This window comes from Oncorhynchus keta, chromosome 34 (assembly GCF_023373465.1).
Source record: "Oncorhynchus keta strain PuntledgeMale-10-30-2019 chromosome 34, Oket_V2, whole genome shotgun sequence".
Lineage (NCBI taxonomy): Eukaryota > Metazoa > Chordata > Actinopteri > Salmoniformes > Salmonidae > Oncorhynchus > Oncorhynchus keta.
Window position 1 is genome coordinate 29,183,369 of NC_068454.1, and position 24,649 is coordinate 29,208,017.

At 40.2% G+C, this 24,649-nt stretch overlaps 1 protein-coding gene across 1 annotated transcript in view; it reads right to left on the reverse strand.

Moving 5' to 3' along the window:
- The window catches only part of lrp1bb (low density lipoprotein receptor-related protein 1Bb), a 410,377-nt gene that overhangs the window by 205,968 nt on the left and 179,760 nt on the right, over positions 1–24,649 (reverse strand). The window contains exons 4-7 of the mRNA XM_035749708.2: positions 15,869–15,988; positions 15,182–15,310; positions 11,305–11,562; positions 10,393–10,555 (exon numbers count right to left, since the gene is read on the reverse strand). Coding sequence (XP_035605601.1) covers positions 10,393–10,555; positions 11,305–11,562; positions 15,182–15,310; positions 15,869–15,988 — 670 coding nt within the window. The remainder of the gene's footprint in view (positions 1–10,392; positions 10,556–11,304; positions 11,563–15,181; positions 15,311–15,868; positions 15,989–24,649) is intronic.

A 24,649-nucleotide genomic window follows, 5' to 3' on the forward strand; every position in this document is an offset into this window, starting at 1 on the left:
TGAGCAGTAATGCAAAGAAAGTAATTGATAAGTAATTTAAATGTAATTTCCCACAAATTCCCAGGTTTTCCAGAAATCCTGGTTGGAAGATTCCCAGAATCAGGTCGGAATATGCAGGAAACTCAGAACCCTCCAATCAGGATTTTTAGAAAACCAGGGAATTTTGAGAAAGTTACCGGAATTTAGCAACCTCTAAATTGATGTGGAAGTATCAGGGCTGCCATGCTCATGGTTTCATTGTGGCTCTCTGAGGCATACAGCACCAGGCCAGAGTGGACGATAACAAGAGAGAGAGACAGTCAGGGAGCTGAGGGGAGCTGGAGCCAGAGAGCCGACTTAATCCATACAAGTCAAGTCAGGAGAGATATAGTGGTGACCTTTGAACCCCGAGATACATGCTGGGATGAAAAATAGCCTCCTTCAGCGAGAAAAACAACTCCCTGAACAGGTGAGCCTCTACGTGGCATACCAATGATGGGTTTCTGGGATTAGGATTGTTGCTGATACAGTACAATTAGGAATTCAGGAGACACAACAAGGTTTGTAATTTACGTTGAAACAAACAGTATGAAAATAATCCTCTGTCATGATGGTCTTTGCAAGTCTTATCTGAAGTCTATTTTCTTTCCCATTTGTAAATGTATTTTGTGAACATTTACAATAGTTTTTTAGAACCACAAGAAGCAGGTTTCTCTTAAAAACATCTTGCAGTGGGGTGACATTTAGGTTGAACCGTGACCTCCATCAAACAGACAATGACTACCGGCTCATTATGCACATAATATATCAAGGTATGGTTGCTTTTACAGTGCCTTGCGAAAGTATTTGGCCCCTTTGAACTTTGCAACCTTTTGCCACATTTCAGGCTTCAAACATAAAGATATAAAACTGTATATTTTTGTGAAGAATCAACAACAAGTGGGACACAATCATGAAGTGGAACGACATTTATTGGATATTTCAAACTTTTTTAACAAATCAAAATCTGAAAAAATGTGCGTGCAAAATTATTCAGCCCCTTTACTTTCAGTGCAGCAAATTCTATCCAGAAGTTCAGTGAGGATCTCTGAATGATCCAATGTTGACCTAAATGACTAATGATGATAAATACAATCCACCTGTGTGTAATCAAGTCTCCGTATAAATGCACCTGCACTGTGATAGTCTCAGAGGTCCGTTAAAAGCGCAGAGAGCATCATGAAGAACAAGGAACACACCAGGCAGGTCCGAGATACTGTTGTGAAGAAGTTTAAAGCTGGATTTGGATACAAAAATATTTCCCAAGCTTTAAACATCCCAAGGCGCACTGTGCAAGCGAAGTGTGTCTCCCTATAGGCTGTATCATCATTGTCGGTGATCAGGCCTACCACTGTTGTGTCGTCAGCAAACATTATTTAATTTAATTTATTTGTATTTATTTATTTATCCATTATTTAACTCGGCAGGTTAGTTAAGAACACATTCTTATTTACAATGAAGGACTAACCTGGCCAAACCCTAACCCGGATGACACTGGGACAATTAATGATGGCGTTGGAGTTGTGCTTGGCCATGCACCTGAGCTCAATTTCTAGTCTCATAGCAAACGGTCTGAATACTTATGTAAATAAGGTATTTCTGTTTTTTGTATTTTTAATAAATGTCATTTTTTGTATTTAATTCATTTTAAAATAAGACTGTAACGTAACAAAATGTAGAAAAAGGGAAGGGATGTGAATAATTTCTGAATGCACTGTATGTTCCACAATCAAATTGAAAAGAAACTCAAGGCCTCACTATATTAATAAACATTATTGTTTTTTTGTTTTTTCTTTAGCCTATTAAAACCCATTCTCCCATTAAAAATATGATGATGGAAAAATATGCCCCCTCAGTCAGTATTAATTGTTTGGGAAGTTAGAGCGTAACTAAAACTACCACAGGCAAGATTGAACAAAGTTTACTCTCATTTCAATTCCTTTTCAGAGATACTTTTAACAGTGGGAAGGCTAGACCATATCCACCAAACCTTTCCAGGAGCAAAAAGTAAAAGAATAGCATTCCTTTCCATGAAAGAAATAAAATAATCTAAACAGCTAAATAAAATGGAGGGTGGTGTCAGAACATATTCTGTAAACATTGCACCTCATGCTGTGCTGCTATCAGCTATCACCAAACTCCCCAATTTATTTTTGTTTCCACACCACTGCCCAGGACTGACAGACCCTCTGCTCTCTCCTTCACCATAAACATCTGTAGCCATGTCTCACCAATTAAAGAGAGAGGAGCCCAGAAAAATGCTTGCTCCTGATAACCGATCACACCCAGCACCCTGCTCCCCCGACGGTTTTGCACACACACTCTCCTCCTATACCATCATCCCTCAAAACACATGCCATGTCAACAGAAAAATCCTGACTTCCGCATGCATGTACAGTTGAAGTCGGAAGTTTACATACACCTTAGCCAAATATATTTAAACTCAGTTTTTCACAATTCCTCACATTTAATCCTCGTGAAATTTCCCTGTCTTTATTTTAAGAATGTGAAACATCAGAATACTAGTAGAGAGAATGATTCATTTCAGCTTTTATTTATTTCATCACATTCCCAGTGGGTCAGAAGTTTACATACACTCAATTTGTATTTGTTAGCATTGCCTTTAAATTGTTTAACTTGGGTCAAATGTTTCAGATAGCCTTCCACAAGCTTTCCACAATAAGTTGGGTAAATTTTGGCAGGTTTGCAGGCCTCCTTGCTCGCACTCGAATTTCCAGTTCTGCCCACACATTTTCTATAGGATTGAGGTCAGGGCTTTGTGATGGCCACTCCAATACCTTGACTTTGTTATCCTTAAGCCATTTTGACACAACGTTGGTAGTATGCTTGGGGTCATCGTCCATTTGGAAGACCCATTTGCGACCAAGCTTTAACTTCCTGACTGATGTCTTGAGATGTTGCTTCCATATATCCACATAATTTTTCCCCCCTCATGATGCCATCTATTTTGTGAAGTGCACCAGTCTCTCCTGCAGCAAAGCACCCCCACAACATGATGCTGCCACCCCCTTGCTTCACGGTTGGGATGTTGATCTTCGGCTTGCAAGCCTCCCCCTTTTTCCTCCAAACATAACGATGGTCATTATGGCCAAACAGTTTTATTTTTGTTTCATCAGATCAGAGGACATTTCTCAAAAAAATACAATCTTTATCCCCATGTGCAGTTGCAAACCATAGTCTGGCTTTTTTATGTCGGTTTTGGAGCAGTGGCTTCTTCCTTGCTGAGTGGCCTTTCAGATTATGTCGATATTGGACTTGTTTTTGCTGTGGATATAGATACTTTTGTACCCGTTTCCTCCAGCATCTTGACAAGGTCCTTTGCTGTTGTTCTGGGATTGATTTGCACTTTTCGCACCAAAGTACGTTAATCTCTAGGAGACAGAACGCGTCACCTTCCTGAGCTATATGACGGCTGCATGGTCCCATGGTGTTTATACTTGCGTGCTATTGTTTGTACAGATGAACGTGGAACCTTCAGGCCTTTTGGAAATTGCTCCCAAGGATGAACCAGCCTTGTGGAGGTATACCATTTTTTTCTGAGGTCTTGGCTGATTTCTTTAGATTATCCCATGACGTCAAGCAAAGAGGCACTGACTTTGAAGGTAGGCCTTGAAATACATCCACAGGTACACCACCAATTGGCTCAAATTATGTCAATTAGCCTATCAGAAGCTTCTAAAGCCATGACATCATTTTCTGAAATGTTCCAAGCTGTTTAAAGGCACAGTCAACTTAGTGTATGCAAACTTATAAATTAAATAATCTGTCTGTAAACAATTGTTGGAAAAACTACTTGTGTCATGCATAAAGTAGATGTCCTAACCGACTTGCCAAAACTATAGTTTGTTAACAAGAAATTTGTGGAGTGGTTGAAAAGCGAGTTTTAATGACTCCAACCAAAGTGTATGTAAACTTCATAAAGTTTTCACTCCTCTTGACTTTTTCCACATTTTGTTGTGTTACAGCCTGAATTTTTTATTTAGATGTTTTGTTACTGGCCTATACACAAAACCACTAATGTCAAATTAGTTAAGAATTAAAACCTGAAATGTCTTGAGTCAGAAATTATTCAAACCCTATGTTATGGCAAGCCTAAATAAGTAAACATTTGCTTAACAAGTCACATAATAAGTTGCATGGACTCTGTGTGCAATAATAGTGTTTAACATGATTTTTGAATGACTACCTAATTTCTATGTCCCACACATACAATTATCTGTAAGGTCACACAGTGGAGTTGTGCATTTCAAACATGGACTCATCGACAATTGGGCACCTATTGGTAAATGGCTAAAAAAAATTAGACATTGAATATCCTTTGAGCATGGTGAAGTTATTAATGACCCTTTGGACGGTGTATCAATACACCAAGTACTACAGCGATACAGGCGTCCTTCTGAACTCAGTTGCCGGAGAGGAAGGGATTTCACCATAAGGTCAATGGTGACTTTAAAACAGTTACAGAGTTTAATGGCTGTGATAGGAGAAAACTGATTATTGATCAACAGCATTGTAGTTACTCCACAATACTTACCTAAATTACAGTGTGAAAAGAAGCAAGCCTGTATGGAATAAAAATATTCCAAAACATGCACCAAAGTAAATCTGCAAACAAACGTGCCAAATAAATGTACTTTATGTCCTGAATACAAAGCGTTATATTTAGGGCAAATCCAACACCACACATCACTGAGTACCACTCTTCATTTTCAAGCATGGTGGTGGCTGCATCATGTTATGGGTATGTTTGTCATAGGCAAGGACTAAGTCATTTTTCAGGATAAAATAAACAAAATAGAGCTAAGCACAGGCAAAATCCTAGAGGAAACCTGGTTCAGTCTGCTTTCCAACAGACACAGGGAAACAAATTCACCTTTCAGCAGAACAATATCCTAAAACACAAGGCCAAATATACACTGGAGATGCTTACCAAGACAAATGTTACTGAGTGGCCTAGTTACAGTTTTGACTTAAATCTATGCCAACATTTCAAAATGGCTTTCTAGCAATGATCAACAACCAACTCAACAGAGCTTCAAGCATTTTAATAATGTGCAAATATTGTACAATCCAGGTATACAAAACTCTTAGACACTTACCCAGAAAGACTCACGGGTGTAATCACTGCCAAAGGTGATTCTAACACGTATTGACTCAGGTGTGTGAATACTTATGTAAATTAGACATTTCTGTATGTCATTTTCTATAAATTTGCTCAAATGTCTAATGACATTTTTTCATTATGGGTTAGTGTGTGTAGACGGGTCAAAGAAAAAAAATCTACTTAATCCATTTTAAATTCAGGCTGTAACAACAAAATGTGGAAAAGGTTAAGGGGTATGTTTGCATACCTTCTGAAAGCATTGCATATTTGTGACTAACGTTCTCACAACTAATGATTGCCATGTCAAGTAAACAGGCATGTTTGTCTTAGGAAGTAATTGCATTATAATTTCATGACGTTAAAAGGGAATGTTTGTCATTCTCCATGCAATCACAGTCACTTCAACACACTGCATAGATTCACAGTGAATCATAACAGACAACATTGCTATAGCAAAACAACACAGAGCCATTTCTTCTGAAGTTTTGAGTGTTAATGTCACATGCACAAGTACAGTGAAATGCCTTTCTTGCCAACTCAAAACCCAACAATGCAGTAATTAATGTAATACAAAAAAATAACATAAGTTATAACAAGAACACATAAAAATAAGAAAAACACAATAATGTAAGTAAGCATACTATATAGAGGGTCAGTTCCAGTACCATATTTACAATGTCCAAGGATACTGGGCACCTTCCCACTTGCACACAGACACCATGTCCCTCCCCCTGCCACTCACAACAAATACAAAGATAAGTTCTTCCTCTAACAACAAGCAGTTTAAACTCTCTGTTTGCATTTGAGGGTTGGTAAATCAGAATCGGTCATATGGACACTGAAATGCTTAGAGACCTTATTTTACTGTAATAGACGAGAACTTAACATTTCTAACGTTACCCTTTTTATGTCTCAACTTCAAAATGTAGAACAGAGCAGACGACACTGAACAAAAATATAAACGCAATATGTAAAGTGTTTCATGAGCTGAAATAAAAGATCCCAGAAATGTTCCATATTCATGTAAAGCGTATCTCTTTCAAATGTTGTGCACAAATTTGCTTATATCCCTGTTAGTAAGCATTTCTCCTTTGCCAAAATATTCCATCCACCTGACAGGTGTGGCATATCAAGAGCTGATCAAACAGCATGATCATTACACAGGTGCACCTTGTGCTGGGGACAATAAAATGCAACTCTAAAATGTCACACAATGCCACAGATGTCTCAAGTTTTGAAGGGAGCGTGCAAATAGCATGCGGACTGCAGGAATGTCCACCAGAGCTGTTGCCATATAATTGAATGTTAATTTATCTACCATAACCTGCCTCCAACGTTGTTTTAGAGAATTTGGCAGTATGTCCAACAGGCTTCACAACTGCAGACCATGTGTAACCACGCCAGCCCAGGACCTCCACATCTGGCTTCTTCACCTGCGGGATCGTCTGAGAGGGGAGAGGGGGATTCTGAGGAGTATTTCTGTCTGTAATAAAGCTTTTTGTGGGGGGAAAACAAATTCTTATTGGCTGGGCCTGGTTCCCCAATGGGTGGACCTGGCTTCCAAGTGGGTGGGCCTATGCCCTCCCAGGCTCACCCATGGTTGCGCCCCTGCCCAGTCATGTGAAATCCATAGATTAGGGCCTAATTTATTTATTCAATTGACTGATTTCCTTATATGAACTGTAACTAAGTAAAATCTTTGAAACTGTTGCATGTTGCATTTATATTTTTGTTCAGTATAAAAAGGAGAGTATCAATGAACATGTTGTGGAAAATTAAAGCTCAGTGTCTGTTACCGCTAGCTGTCTAGTCTGTTTTTATAAATATACAATGAGTATAAAAAGACACATTTATATAAGGAATTGGCGACACGTTCTCAGTCTGAGAAATAAGCTACTTCTTATCCTGGTAGGCCACTTCATGTCAATATCTAAACAAAGTGAACAGGGTATGTTATTCAAACAGTTGGAGACTGACAGGAAGGTCTATTCATAACAGTTTGTTCAACTGTTCTACCTTGTTAACACGCAAATAAATCCAAGTTGGCTAGACTTGAAATATAAAGATTACCTGGCTACTCATTACTTGGCCTTGTCTCGGGGTAGTAAGTTAGTGGCCTGTTTATCCCTTTAGTGGTGTGAGGTTTGTGCTTTGCCAAAGTGGGTGAAGTTATATCCTGCCTGGTTGTCCCTGTCTGGGAGTAACTTTGGATGGGGCCACAGTGTCCCCCGACCCCCCCGTCTCAGTCTTCTGTATCTATGCTGCAATAGTCTACATGCCGGAGGGCTAGGGTCAGTATGTTATATCTGGTGTAATTATCCTGTCTTATCTGGTGTCCTGTGTGATCTTAGATATGATCCCACTAATTCTCCCATCTTTCTTGCTCTCTCCACTCTCAGAGGACCTGAGCACTCGGACCATGCCTCAGGACTACCTGGCCTGTTGACTCCTGGCTGTCCCCATCCCTAGTCCACCTGGTCGTGCTGCTAACCCAGTTTCTGTTGTTCTGCTGCTGTTTTGTCCTCTACATGCTCTGCTATGAAAAGCCAACTGACATTAACTCCCGAGGTGCTGACCTCTTTCACCCTCTACAACCACTGTGATTATTATTCGACTCTGCTGGTCTTCTATGAACATTTTAACATCTTGAAGAACTATCTGGCCTTAATGGCCATGTACTCTTATAATCTCCACCTGGCACAGCCAGAAGAGGACTGGCCACCCCTCAGAGCCTGGTTCCTCTCCAGGTAGCTTCCTATGTTCCTGCCTTTCTAGGGAGTTTGTCCTAGCCACCGTGCCTCTACATCTGCATTGCTTGCTTTCCAGGGTTTTAGACTCGACTTTCGTATAAGCACTTTGTGACAACTGCTGTTGTAAAACAGGCTCTATAAATACATTTGATTGATTGATTGACTAGCACATGGGCTTGTCCTTGAGAGATTGTTTATGAGACCTGTACTAATTTTTTTAATTTAACCTTTATTTAACTAGGCAAGTCAGTTAAGAACAAATTCTTATTTACAATGATGGACTAGGAACAGTGAGTTAACTGCCATGTTCAGGGGCAGAACGACAGATTTTTACCTTGTCAGCTCGGGGATTCAATCTACTAGCAACCTTTTGGTTACTGGCCCAACGCTCTAAACACTAGGCTACCTGCCGCTACAAGAAAGCTAGTGCCTGCTACAAGAAGTTGGTTATTATTAGTGTATGTGCATTGTGCATGGTTTTGGTAAAATCAGTAACAAAAATGGCGTTTTCATAGACAGACATGAAAGTGATTATTGCAGTGCACGTTAAACTGTTTTTATAAAATAATTCAATTATTAGTAGGTCTTAATGTTGTGGAAGGTTTTGATTTAGCCTAGGTATAATTTTACGTGCCCCTCATTAGATTATTCCTGACTATTTCAAATGCAGTTTATTGACCTTTAACTGTGGAACAAAGCTTATTTAGAGAAAACGTAAAAAACACTCTACATATATATCGTGAATCGTAAAAATAAAAAAAATAGAGATATGATTTGTATGCCATGATGCCCAGCCCTAATATGAAGGAAACGTTTTGGGGAATGAAGTGGGGGAACACATTGCGAGAATGTGAGAAATCAATCTAACATCCGTGTATCAATAAACATTTCACTTCACAGGATTCATTTTGCTGTACAGAGTAGACACTGCATTATTTAGAGATAGAGGAGCTATACTGAGAACCAGAGGCATGCATCTGAAGTTAGATTGAATAATCTGGACACTGAGGTTAGCTGAGGGAAAGAACTGTAAATGTTTTATCCATCAAATTAGTTCAGAGTACATATTAGCTTTAAGAGGACAGGTATAATCGAGGCTCGTATATAACCGCCAAGTAACACATGTTGAGATGAGAAGCTCCGGTGCTCTCATTCTGATATTGTTTGCACTGTGAATGGTCTTTGCTCTGCTAAGAGTCCTGGTGCTACGATACAGCATCTCTCAGAGAAAGGCTTCTCATTAAAAAGCTGCTCTGAATGCATGCCCATTGCCTGTTCTTATAACCTCATGAATATAATGGGGCTGACTCTCTCTGTTGAGCTCCTGGGTTCCTTCTCCCTGGGAATATTACAACAGAACAGAAGCCCTTTTAGCTGCTGATGACTCCATAATCAGGCCTCCATTCTCTCCTTGGAGGACTCTTTGTATTGCCTCACTTTTCACTTGTTCTCTCCCTCCTCCATACATTTCAGGATTTAGTTTGAAGCAAGAGTTTCAGAGAGCCATTTTGTCTCACCAAACAGTGGCTTGGGTACTTTGCTGTGGTGACAGAAACACAAATAGGGAGTTTTATACTGGGGGATGTGAGGGGAAATCAGTGAATACTAATATCAATCAAATATATTTATAAAGCCTATTTAACATCAGCCGATGTCACAAAGTCTTATACAGAAACCCAGCCTAACCTAGCAGAAGCATGCTGCAAAAACTCCCTAGAAAGGCAGGAACCTAGGAAGAAACCTAGAGAGGAACCAGGCTCTGAGTGGTGGCCAGTCCTCTTCTGGCTGTGCCGGGTGGAGATTATAACAGTACATGGCCAAGATGTTCAAACGTTCATAGATGACCAGCATGGTGAAATAATAATAATCACAGTGGTTGTAGAGGGTGCAACAGGTCAGCACCTCAGGAGTAAATGTCAGTTGGCTTTTCATAGCCGAGCATTCAGAGTTAGAGACAGCAAATGCTGTCGAGAGAGAGAGTCGAAAACAGCAGGTCCGAGACAAGGTAACCAAGGTAGTGACAGTGGGAGCTGTCTGGAGCACTGCCTCCCCAGCAAATTATGCTAGACATGCTCTGAAAGTAAAGCAAATATCTGCAATCATGCATATTGTTATATGGTACGGTAGGCTACAGGTTTTAAAGACTTAACATTTAGAGAAAGGCTTTTATTCAATCAATTGAACACACTGTAGTGGGTTTCTGGAATGCTTTTTCAGAAGTGCCAGTTTTGAAGTGTTTACTACCCCAATCTGTGATGTGTTACAGTGGAAAACAAACACACTTCTAGAAGTGCTATCTGGAAAAAAAACACTATATGCAGTTGATTGAATAACAGCCAACTGGTGTCTATGTCATTTAAAATGGACACTCAAAAATGCATATGATGGGTATGTGACAAGATCAGTGACAATAGATGGATCCAATGGAAGTCAGGGATACTATAGGTTGCTCTTATAATTGTCAGTCAAAGTCAAAGAAAGTATACAAAGCTAACTCACCCCATAAGTGGATCCACAGCGATTCCTTTAGGATTGGTCAGATCTAAATCTATAATGGTAACGCAGGTGTCCCCAACACGGTTGCAAACAAATATCCTGTCGCTTACACGGTCCACAAAGTAAAAGTTTCCAGTGAGCCAATCGATGGTCATATGCTCTACATCTATGGAGAAAAACAAAGAATGTCATTAAACTCTTGCCATTAAACCTTTCTTTGATCAAATATATTTGTATCAAATTACATGTTGTGAGGATAAACTTGTTAATCTTCCATTATGTTAGATCACATTTTCTCATTTACATTCATTTTATTTACTGAAGGTAAAGACACATAACTGAATGTAAGGTACTATATGTGTAGTATGTTTGGAATCTGACATTGATGGAATACTGAGCGTGAGCAGCATTCCTTAAATTCTTGAATAAACAGGATAGAATAGCTAGGTTGTCTTAAACACATGTGCCTAAAGCATTCCAAACCTAATTGCACTACAATGATCCTGAAGTAGAAAGTGACCATGGGAAGTTCATTGGGTAAGCATTTCCTACACTCTTAAAGGTGCCATCTAGAACCTAAAATAGATCCTCGGCTGTCCCCATAGGAGAACCATTTGAAGAACCATTTTTGGTTCCAGGTAGAACCCTTTTCTACAGAGGGTTCTACATGGAACCTAAAAGGGTTCTATCTAGAACCAAAAAGGGTTCTCCTATGGGGACAGCCAAAGAACCCTTTTGGAACCCTTTTTTCTAAGTGTACATTGTGAAAGTTAGTGGGAAAAATAGAGACATAGAGGGAGGCAGAGGTAGGGAAAGAGTGAGACAGGGAGCGTTTTAAGGGTTTCTGAATCAATAGTTGCTAAACATTGTAAGCGAGAGAATTTCCTTGACAACTTGACACAATGCAAGACGTACTTTGCAAACTTTGTACTGTTTTGATATCCTTTTCCATTGTAAATCCATTCAGATTCTTCATCTTAGCACAGCGAAGCCTTCCAGTGGAATCTGAGGATAGAAGCCAACACACTTCCTCTTCCTGGTAATAGTAATCCAATGAAAGGGATCCATATTTATCCAACAGTCTCAAAGTCTGTAGATTAGATCCGTTTAGTCTTGTGGTTGCTATGTGATCTGACCTTACAATCAGCAGAGCTGGAGGACTGTCGCCAGGATCTGGAACACAAGAAGAAGAAATAGTGGGGGAAAAATCACCCCAGGAGGACTCCGATGTGGACGATATATTTAAAAAAACTGGATTTTCTTCAGTTCATTTCTGTAATTTATAACTGAACAGAACAATATCCATAAGGAACGAGCAACACATCAAAGCTACATCAGATTTAATGTTCTCTTCAGCTGTTATCTCTTCCTGACTGCAAAGCTAACACAACCCATGTCTGAGGCCTAATTGACCGTGTACTTTCTCTGCTACTGAGCTCACCCCAAAAAGCCCTGCTTTATCCCGATCCCCCACACAAGTTCATGTCAGGGCTGGCTCTCCTAATATGGGCAATAAATCAGTGTTTCCACTGTGAAAAACACTTATCTTTACCCTGATCCCTCTAAACCAACCTTTAGGAGCTGCCTATAACTCCATGAGATACCATTGTAGCATGGAAGGGGCTTTGGTTTTCTCATAGAATCACATTTTCTGCATCCCAAATGGCACTCTATTTCCTATGTAACGCAATACATTTGACCAGGGCCCATAGGGGAATAGGGTGCCATTTGAGGTGCCAGTCAAGCTCTCTGACAAAGACATTGTTCTCTTGAATGCAAAACTGTGGTCTTCATTCAACAAAATATGAACTCTACGTTTCTCTACTGTACTGTACAACATGTGTCAAACAAGTCCTGCATGAAACATCGTCATCCACCATTAACATAATTTCTAAAACTACAATTACCTAAGAGAGTTGGAGAGAGACAGTAATATGGTTTTGATTCATGATAATGTAATCAGGTCAAGGGAAAATGTCACAGAATGTTGGTACTGGTGGTTTATGGAGAGTGCAAGGGAAAAGTATTGTATTATATGTCATGACGTTGGCCTGTGGGTAAGGTTTATGACCCCCCCCCATAAATCATAAATACCTTTCTCCCTTCTCTACAGAGGGACTCTTGAATAGCCTTTGCTAAACAGAGATTCTGGGAACATCAGAAGGTGGGGGAAATTAACCATATTTTGGTAATCCAACCAGTTGAACTTATGCGTTGGTACTTAATGAATATGATGTCAGTTCGGTTGTCATCTGAGACATTCTCATCAATGACAGGATGACATAAACGGTACAGTGGAAAGTCTACACATTATAGTTATCAGATTCACATGGAATTGTTGTGCAATTTAAATGTTTGAATACGAAATAATTTGGGAGGGTATGAAATGTGATTTTAGCGTCTAAAATGTGAGAATTGGGTTTTCATGAGTGAATTAGGCCTAACTCAGTGGCCCGCCAACGTGAAGAAACATTGGTTATAAACTATGAAACACGCCCTCCTCTCCCTTCCTATATAAAGCCTTGACGACAATATAACTTTCTGTTCCGGGTACATTAGGATGACGATCCGATGCCAGAAGGGTTCAGATAATAACTACAGAGCGAAGCCAACCTCAGCGTGAGATTTGGTTGCGATTGGTATGAACTTTGAACTCTTATTCGCTACAGAAGTGATACCTCCTAGCCATTGAGTTAGCAACAGCAGCTGCAAACGTGAGCTAGGAAAGAACAGACAGAGTATCCCGTCTACCACACAACAACGTTACTACAACGTATTCAATTTACCACCAGATACATTCTTCAGAGGACAGGAAGATCTCTGTTGGCCAACATGACCAGCATCTACGACCAACCTACCGAAGCACAGCTCAGAGTAAATATTTATTGCATTTTCCTTTTCCAAATGGGCGGTAATTTAGAATGCATAAGATTCTGTATTTACTATAGAGTAGCTGACTACGGCCCAATAGACACAGCGCTTTTCCCTTTGTTCTTCAGTCTTCCCGCTCTTTCACTCAAACCCGGCCCCCTTTTCTTTGTGTAACCAGCTGTCATATGTGTTCCGTCCGCTAGGGATGTTTTCCTTTATGACATAATTTGTAATCAAGGTATGATTCATTCTGTGCATATGTAATTCTGTGTGATTAGTTAGGTATTTAGTAAATAACTAATTGAACCCAATTTTGTATTGCTGATTCAACTTGTTAGCCAGGGTTCGTGAATATTACCAAGAATTTACAACTTTCAGATGAGACTGAAATAAGGTGACGATTAATATTGACTGCTATTGATAAAAAATATGACTAGGTCTTTAAGAGTTTATTCGGAAGATAACAGCTCTATGAATATTATTTCGTGATTCCCCGACTTTCTAGTTAATTACATTTACCTGATTAGCTCAATCAGGTAATATTAATTACAGAGAAAGGATTTTATAGAATAGCATGTCATATCACTTAATCTGGCATAGCCAAAGACACGACATATATAATCATAACCTTTTAACATCCTGATGAAAAATTATTGATTCAAATGTGGAAGAAGAAAAAATGTGTTTCTGCGGTATATTAAAAAAAAACTATAATTAGATATTAATGCAGAGATCATCTAGTTTCAGCCGCAGGCCAATTTTTTCTTGAGTGGATGGTTGGGGGGCCAGAACATAATTACAAATAATTTGCAGACTGCAAATTGACCAAAAGAAGGCCAAACAGATATATTTGACTAAAACATAATCATTTCACACCTTGCTTACATTTGTATACGATCAAGTCTCTATTATGCGTGGGAACACTTGGGAAAATATTTCCAAAATTAAAATCACTTGGAGCTGATTTCCTGGTGTTTTTAGTTTTTATATTTTTAAGTATACATATTTGTTTTCTGCTCATAAAATTTGGGGGGCCAACCAAAACTCGCGGGCCACCAATTGGGGAACCCTGCATTAATGTGTTTTCTATCCTCTACCATTTCACCATCTCATGGCCTCTGAGAGAATATGCTCCTGACATTTATATTCATGAGCTTTTACAACTAACGGTAACCCCATAGTTAACCCTGTACTGCAATCTTTCTCCGCTAAATTAATATTAATGTGTGTGAGCATTGGGTTCAGTTAAGTTTATGGGTAATCATATTCAGTTTATTCCTGGTAGGAAACCAGTCACATTGATTAAAAGCTGCAACAGTGTGACTCTCCCCAGCTAGGTGTGCTGCTTTGCTTCAGGCTACTTTCACACAGTAGAGTATGTATCATCATCACATCCTAAAAATGTATCATACATTACGATGGCCAATACAGAAAAACAGTATATGGCACAAGGCAACATTTTTGTCTGTGTAGACTGGAACACTACTGCATATTGTATTATACCAAACAAATGAAGTGAGTTATTTTTTCAGCTATTGGTACCATAACGTAAATCAAGGCAACGCCAGGTATTGTCTCACCATAAAACACTCCCTGGGTGTTGAGATGGCTCCCAGTTAAAACCTCGAGATCATTAATTCCCTCATTATCCTAACCTGACCATATCTACTACTGCATTCCCATTCCCTGGTGGAAGATAGATGTGGTCAGTGGTGGAACAAATTCATCTTTCCAATACTGAAGCTATGCAACACTGAAAAACAAGGTTAAGAGGAATTAGGCCTATTCCTATACCCAAGCCCCCAGGATGGTTGAACATAGACAATTGTACCTTCTATGTTCTAAGTTATTAATAGAAATAAAGACTATATGGCATATATGCAGATGATGTTGTTTTATAATACAGTGTTGTTATTCTCACCTTGTTTGGCTATGCAGGACGTTCTGTCATTCTGTAAGATGTATCCCTCTGTACAGCTGCATCTATATGACCCGTAGGTGTTCAAGCAGGTTTGGCTACATGCTCCGTACACAGCACATTCATCATGATCTGGGGAGAGAGGGGTGCCATTTGTAACAAATTAGGTTTGCTCAAACATGACCCAAATACATAAAGCATACTTAATGTGGCCCTCACTGTATCACCTTAGAAATGATTACCACACAACCAAGTGTTGGAAAGTCATTGGATCCTGTAGTGTGAATAAAATCATGGTGCTTTACTGTAATGAACTGTTATGCATTTACTGTACTATACTGTACTGTATGTTGTGAAGCAGAGTTACTGTACATAATTTTAACCATACCTTGGATACAGAACTGAATCTAAAACCCACCAGAGATCCCTCTAACCCCTGACCTCTGATAGAAGTCTCATGTCACAGTATGTCCCAACAGCTGTCAGACTGGACTGGGCTGCTACTGACGGGGTCAGGGGAGAACAACCCTGCCTCCAGACAGATGGTCCTAATTTCCTACAGGCCTCCTGCCTATTCAGTTAATTTGAGAAGTTTGGCCGAGGGTGAAGGAGAGAGGAGAGGAGATAGAGAGAGGGAAAAAGGAGATAGAGGAGAGATGCAACTCGCCCGACAGCATTAACGATACTTACCTCTGCAGCTTGTCCCATCCTCACCGACCTCAAAGCCGTCAGCGCAGAAACAGAAGGTTCCGTTTCTCGTCATGACGCAGCCATAGCGGCAACGCAGCTCATGGCAAGCTGACAGCAGCTCTGTGGAGAGAGAGAGCAAGAGAGAGAGAGAGAGAGAGAGAGAGAGAGAGAGAGAGAGAGAGAGAGAGAGAGAGAGAGAGAGAGAGAGAGAGAGAGAGAGAGAGAGAGAGAGAGAGAGAGAGAGAGAGAGAGAGAGGAGGGAACACATGTAAATTGCTTTTTGATTTTCTTCTTGCTCCTCAAAGCCCTTCTTTTCCCATCAGTGGAGGAGTTTGACAGTCCTGAGCTCACGGCAGGGATCATTAGGTGTTGCGCAACAGTACAGTCAGTATCTGGGAAATGCCACACAGAAATACAAAATGTGTGGGAAGACAGCCTCTCATGTAGCTGCTAACTCAACATTTAAATGACAGAAGTAGATGTGCTCTCTACAGAGACTTAGAATGTTAGAAACATTATGGAAATTACTAGAGGATAAAAAACGTCTCTCTGTACAGTACTTTCCATTTGCAGACTTAAATCGACATACTGTGCTGCACACAATCGGGCTAAAGTATTATTGAAGTATTTTGCTGCACAGAACTGCACAGAAAAGTATTATTGAAGCAGAGTACCCTAAGTTCATTTTAGTTGTCAAGAATGACAGTGGATGACAGTCAATCATTTTTTTTGTAAAAGCAATTTTAAAGCATTACAGAAACTTTCTTAGCCTCCATATCTTGTAAAGACTCTTTAATACACAACACAATGAAACATTCAAAGCAACCAAAAAATTAAAGACACTGAATCTTTCTCATGAAGACTCAAAATGATGCCTATTTTTCAAGCCTGTCGCAAAATACAACACTGCCTCTTTAAGACAAAAACAAAATCTCTTTCAAAGATGTCTAGAAAATGCACAATTTTTGTGCTCTTGTAGGAAGCAATCACCCTCCCATTACTGACTACAAATGATCTATAACTGGGATAATAACTCACGAACTAGCAAAGGATATGAACAAATATACAAATGTGCACACGTCGCTACATGTCACTCTCACTTTCAATCTCAAAACAAGCACATCTACACACAACAGCTCATGCTGTAAAAACAGTCCAGTTCAAAGTGAATGGCACGTATCGATATATGGCAATGGTCTATTTGCATATAGGTCTACTGTAGCTCTGATTGGTTATGGGGCACTGGTCTGTGTAGAGTACGGCCTGAGTCGTGCCTGTCAATGCAATAGAATCCTACTCCGATGCATTCTGCTTACAACAAAATCGCTTACATATTCGTTTTGTTTCAGTATGTTGCATTGGAAGTCACTAATATGGGGTTGATTCAATCTCACACAAACATTGATAGTGTTAACTAATGGGGAAACTCTACAAAGTTGAGTGAAGTTCAATCTCGTGTTTCTCTGCGCACACTAGTCTATCGCAAGCAAAGCATTCTAAAATGACTTTGTGGAACACATTAGTGTTTCATTTTGAAACACTTGTCTACATGGAATATAAAATGACTGATAGCAGTTCTGAGAGGGCCAACTTCTTATGTCCCTAGCTAGCGTTCATTCTATTGTTCTGATGTTCTTTGTGTAACACCATTCTCTGTACAGACCGGAACAAAAGACTGGCAATTTAAGACTTGATAGATGTTCAATGGAATAAGTGACAGATAGAAAATAATAAGCTTAAAAAACAGGGAAAGTTTTAATTGCTGAAAAGATTTGCTATCACCGAGCATTAATTACTGTCAAATAGAAACCCTTAGGATAAAGGCTGTTCAAGCTACTCATTGATTTGACTTGTTTTCTTCTATTTCCAACAACAGAGCATTTAAAACAATCTGGGAACGTCTCGGCAGAACCAAGCAAACTCCTGACAACATATACTTAGACATCAAGACATCAGTGAGCTCAGCCAATAATCAAAGTTTCAGAACATCACTATCTGTGTGGAGGATATTGGTGTTGTGTTTAGGAATTAAAATGCATCAATTCTGAGGAAGATGACAGTTTTAAAAGCGTAGGAATTTATAGAGGTGTCTTTCCTGTTAGCTTGCTGACACATGAAGATGTATTGGTCGGGTGGTGAGATGGCAGGTGCAATAGACAAGTTGTCTGTGTGGCTGTTGGAAACCAGTACATTAACTGGTAATGATAAAGACATCTCAGTTGGATTATTTAATTCTGAAGGCATCTTTGAAATCATCCTGTATGAATGCCAATGCAATACAATACTGTACACGAAAATATAAACACAGCAAAACACACACACACACACATTCAAACAAGCATGCACCCACAGCACACAAATGCATGCACGCAAGCGCACACGCGCGCACACACACACACACACACACACACACACACACACACACACACACACACACACACACACACACACACACACACACACACACACACACACGGTAAGGTAATTAACTGTCTAAATAAATAATATTTTACTGGCAAGAGCTGTATGATACACAGACAATATAATTTTGGTAACAACTGAAAGACATACTTTATTGAAATAGCTCAAATGCACCATTTTGTCTATGTATTTTGTGGCGCGTACTCTCTAAATGCCCCCCTCTCCTATTGTCTATTTTGATCCTTTCATCTAGTAAGTCTCAGTAAGACTTTATCTTTCATGACTGGCATTCTTTCCTGTTCTGTGGGAAGAAAACATGCAAAACGACTAGACGCTGGGCCTAAAGATATCCAAACCAAAGATAATCTGCATATCTAATAGCAGACAAAGCTAGGTAGAAAGTGATGCCTGCCTTCTTCTCTGTGGCTAAAGAAATAGCAAAACCATGGGTAACACCTTACTTAGAATTGTGATACTAGCATTCATAAAGCCTTTAGTCATAATGCTCTACATATGGTTTTATATATTGTGATTGTGTCAGTCTCCTCTAATCAACTCTAGAGATGTTTAATGTTTAACTGGAAGTTTGTTCACCAAGTACCAGGTAAAATCTTTTGAAAATAGAGCATGTTTCTCAATGCCACTTATGCATCAGGGACGAACTACTGTAGAAGAGCATATAGATAGACTATGTAGTTGGCCAACTCAAAAGACATGCTTTCAGGTGTTATCTTGGAGAACATTTTGAGAAATTGTATCAGGTGTCAACACCCTCTCTGAGAGAGCTAACATCTGTAGATACAGTGGCTTGCAAAAGTATTCACCCCACTTGGCATTTTTCCTATTTTGTTGCCTTACAACCTGGAATTAAAATATATTTTGGGGGGTTTGTATCATTTGATTTACACAACATGCCTACCACTTTGAATATGCAAAATATTTTTTATTGTGAGCATAGTCAGCTTAGGCTGCTACATGATAATCAGCTTGTGTTGCTAGGGTTAGCTACCTAGCTTGTCAGCCTAGCTAGCTCTAGTTCAATGGAAACCGATGCAAACCTGCTGGCTAAGTGGCTAGCTAGAACAGTGGTGGCAGTCAGGTCCCTATGAGATTCGGTGCTTTAATAAGTGTCATTGTGCAAAAATCTTAGTCGACCAAGAGCTGTCTGTTCCTTCGACCAATCGATATTAAAACGTGTATTTTTCCATATATTGACACATTCTATGTGCTTTAATCAAATCAACTATATTCACTGAGCTTGTCTGATGCTTTAAGCATACTGCTTGATTAAATAAAGAATTACTAGAGGGAGTCCGACCAGCAAATTATTTGATTGTGCCGGACCGGGCTCAGAATTGCTGTACTGTGTTAAAAAAAAGACAGGGAGTGACTGTGTGACTAGCACCCATTGTGTCTCTGCCCTACCTGCTGCAGCGACCACCACAGAACATCAAAGTGTTTATCGCACTGTCCGTGTTGCTGATACTGCATGGATGAGGTAGTCGGGTGTGCTATTTACAGATTGGCTGTGTAAAGCTACAGTGATCGGTAAGCTGCTCTGACAGCTGGTGCTTAAAGTTAGAGAGGGAGATATAAGACTCCAGCTTCAGGGATTTTTGCAATTCGTTCCAGTCATTGGCAGCAGGGAACTGTAAGAAAAGGCAGCCAAAGGAAGTGTTGGCTTTGGGAAAGACCAGGGAAATATACCTGCTGGAGCGCATGCTACAGGTGGGTGTTGCTTTGGTGACCAGTGAGCTGAGATAAGGCGGGGCTTTTCCTAGCATAGACTTATAGATGACCTGGAGTCAATGGGTTTGGCAACACATATGTAGTGAGGGCCAGCCAATGAGAGCATACAGGTCGCAGTGGTGGGTAGTATATGGGGCTTTGGTAACAAAACGGATGGCACTGTGATAGACTACATCCAGTTTGCTGAGTAGAGTGTTGGAGGCTATTTTGTAAATGACATCGCCGAAGTCAAGGATCGGTAGGATAGTCAGTTTTACAAGGGTATATTTGGAAGCATGAGTGAAGGAGGCTTTGTTGTGAAATAGGAAGCCGATTCTAGATTTAATTTTGGATTGGAGATGCTTAATGTGAGTTTGGAAGGAGAGTTTACAGTCTAACCAGACACCTAGGTATTTTTAGTTGTCCACATATTCTAAGTCAGAACCGTCCAGAGTAGTGATGCTAGAGGGGCGGGAGGGTGTGGGCAGCAATCGGTTGAAGAGCATGCATTTAGTTTTACTAGCATTTAAAAACAGTTGGAGGCCACAGAAGGAGTGTTACATGGCATTAAAGCTGGTTTGGAGGTTTGTTAGCACAGTGTCCAAGGAAGGGCCAGTTGTATACAGAATGGTGTCATCTGCGTAGAGGTGGATCAGAGAATCACCAGCAGCAAGAGTGACATCATTGATATATACAGAGAAAAGCGTTGGGCAGAGAATTGAACCCTGTGGCACCCCTATAGAGACTGCCAGAAGTCCGGACAACAGGCGCTTCGATTTGACACACTGAACTCTATCTGAGAAGTAGTTGGTGAATCAGGCGAGGCAGTCATTTGAGAAGCCAAGGCTATTGAGTCTGCCTATAAGAACAGAGTCGATGCACAGTACTGTCTTGTAGGCTGGTTGATGTCTGAGTTAACGGTGAAGACCGCTATCAGTTTGTAAACTGACTACCAGCTAGTAGCTAGTTAGTTGGCTAGCTGCTAATGGGGGTTCCGGTTCTAAAGTGTAAAAAATAGCAGATCCGTATCAGTATTTCTGTCCGTAGATGGAAATTGATATATATATATATATATATATATATATATATACAAATACAAATAAAAATATATATACATGGGACGGGACAAGAAACAGACGACCAACTGCTATGCCATCTTAGTTTCATGGTTGAATGGTTGAATTGCTGCAAGAAAACACTGCTAAAGGACACCAATAATAAGAAGAGACTTGCTTGGGCCAAGAAACGCAAGCAATGGACAGACTGGTGGAAATTTGTCCTTTGGTCCAAATTTGAGATTTTTGGTTCCAACGGCTGTGTCTTTGTGAGATGCAGAGTAGGTCAACGGATGATCTCTGCATGTGTAGTTCCCACTGCGAAGCATGGAGGAGGAGGTGTGATGGTGTGGGGGTGCTTTGCTGGTGACAGTGTCAGTGATTTATTTAGAATTCAAGGCACACTTAAAACTTATTGCGACTAGCAATCCCGGATCCGGGAGCGTAATCATAGCCTCAAACTAATTAGCATAACGCAGCGGACATAAATACCCCTAGAAACTTTTCCTATTCATGAAAATCGCAAATGAAATATATTCAAACACAAGCTAGGCTCTGCTGGCAGCAGGCAACATTTTCACGAAAATAAGAAAAGCAACCAAATTAAATAATTTAGCTTTGAAGAACTTCGGAAGTGTTTCACTCAGGAGACTCCCAGTTAGATAGCAAATGTTCCTTTTTTCCAAAAATATTATTTTTGAAGGCGAAATAGCTCCCGTTTGTTCATCATGCTTGGCTGAGAAATCCACAGGAAAATGCTACCACTACAACGCCAAACTTTTTTCAGAATTAGCTCCATAATATCGACAGAAACACGGCAAAGATTGTTTAGGATCAATCCTCAAGGTGTTTTTAACATATATATTCAATAATATATCCGTCGAGGCAATTGGTTTCTCATAAGAAGCGGTTGGAAAAATGGCTACCTCAGTATTTTACGCAAGATTTTCTGCGGGAGACACCATGTGACCACTTGCTAAATATGGTCCCTTACGGCTATTCTTCAATGGAAATGCGTAAAAAGACGTCACAATGTTGTAGACACCTTGGGGAATACGTGGGAAACGTAAGCTCATTCGTAGCTCATTCACAGCCATATAAGGAATCATTGGCATGAGGCGGTTTTAAAAAATGCGGCACTTCCTGGTTGGATTTTTATCTGGGTTTCGCCTGCAACATCAGTTCAGCACTCACAGACAATATCTTTGCAGTTTTGGAAACGTCAGAGTGTTTTCTATCCAAAGCTGTCAATTATATGCATAGTCGAGCATCTTTTCGTGACAAAATATCTTGTTTAAAATTAGAATTAGCGCCCCCTAACACCAGAATGGCTACCACAACATTATGCAGCGATACGCCATCCCATTTGGTGTGCGCTTAGTGGGACTATCATTTATTTTAAAACAGGACAATGACCCAGCACACCTTCAGGCTGTGTAAGGGCTATTTGACCAAGAAAGAGAGTGTTGGAGTGCTGCGTCAGATGACCTGGCCTCCACAATCACCCAACCTAAACCCAATTGAAATGGTTTGGGATGAATTGGACCGCAGAGTGAAGGAAACGCAGGCAACTTTTGCATATGTGGGAACTCCTTCAGGACTGTTGGAAAAGCATTCCAGGTGAAGCTGGTTGAGAGAATGCCAAGAGTGTGCAAAGCTGTCATCAAGGCAAAGGGTGGCTAATTTGATTAATGTAAAATAAAATATATTTAGATTTGTTTAACACTTTTTTGTTACTACATGATGACACGTGTTATTTCATAGTTTTGATGTCGTCACTATTATTCTACAATGTAGAAAATAGTAAAAATAAGAAAAAACCCTTGAATGAGTAGGTACTCAAACTTTTAACTGTTACTGTAGCTTATGTGCAGCACTGAAGTTCAATTTCTCTAATGAGTTATTGTTTTCTTGTGCAAACCCCGAGCAACACCTGTCACACACAGACATTTCTCTCAAAACACAGGGATGTCCATTTGCATGGTACTTGTATTATCAGAAGAGTCTTACAAAAAACAGTAGGTTATTCTGACTGGAATTGTTACTCTCCTGCCATGTAAAAATTACTGGCATGGTAGATTCGGACGGGACTAAAATTACAGATGTGGTGTTTGGTGCTCATGCACATAATTACATTCCCCAACCTCCCCCAGTAAAACTAATCCCATCCGAATAGGCCACAACAGGGCCTGACCTATAGCATATCATAATCACATCAATAAATTGGCTATAACAAACTCTGAACACTGTAACCCATGTGACAGCAAAATGAGATCGTGACAAATAAACTCGAAACTGAGTAATGTTTACTGGTTTCTCAGGAGGTAAAGGGAACTCCGATGTGTGTAATAAATTTAACTAATTGTGGAAAATATTGGACATCAAGAAAAAGAAGGTAAGGAGCAAGCTATGCGTGCATATTATGTGTGCCAAACAGGTGCTGTATAGATTACAATGTAATTTTTTTGCTCGATGAGAACAATGTAAACAACACTAAATAAATGAGAAAGGCTTGATTACCAACAACGACGAGACAGCCTACAGGGAGGAGGTGAGGGCCCTCGGAGTGTGGTGTCAGGAAAATAACCTCACACTCAACGTCAACAAAACTAAGGAGATGATTGTGGACTTCAGGAAACAGCAGAGGGAACACCCCCCTATCCACATCGATGGAACAGTAGTGGAGAGGGTAGCAAGTTTTAAGTTCCTCGGCATACACATCACAGACAAACTGAATTGGTCCACTCACACTGACAGCGTTGTGAAGAAGGCGCAGCAGCGCCTATTCAACCTCAGGAGGCTGAAGAAATTCGGCTTGTCACCAAAAGCACTCACAAACTTCTACAGATGCACAATCGAGAGCATCCTGGCGGGCTGAATCACCGCCTGGTACGGCAACTGCTCCGCCCTCAACCGTAAGGCTCTCCAGAGGGTAGTGAGGACTGCACAACGCATCACCGGGGGCAAACTACCTGCCCTCCAGGACACCTACACCACCCGTTGTTACAGGAAGGCCATAAAGATCATCAAGGACATCAACCACCCGAACCACTGCCTGTTCACCCCGCTATCAGGCGAGGTCAGTACAGGTGCATCAAAGCTGGGACCGAGAGACTGAAAAACAGCTTCTATCTCAAGGCCATCAGACTGTTAAACAGCCACCACTAACATTGAGTGGCTGCTGCCAACACACTGTCATTGACACTGACCCAACTCCAGCCATTTTAATAATGGGAAATGATGTAATTATATCACTAGCCACTTTAAACAATGCTACCTTATATAATGTTACTTACCCTACATTATTCATCTCATATGCATATGTATATACTGTACTCTACATCATTGACTGCATCCTTATGTAATACATGTATCACTAGCCACTTTAACTATGCCACTTTGTTTACTTTGTCTACACACTCATCTCATATGTATATACTGTACTCGATACCATCTACTGTATGCTGCTCTGTACCATCACTCATTCATATATCCTTATGTACATATTCCTTATCCCCTTACACTGTGTATAAGACAGTAGTTTTGGAATTGTTAGTTAGATTACTTGTTGGTTATC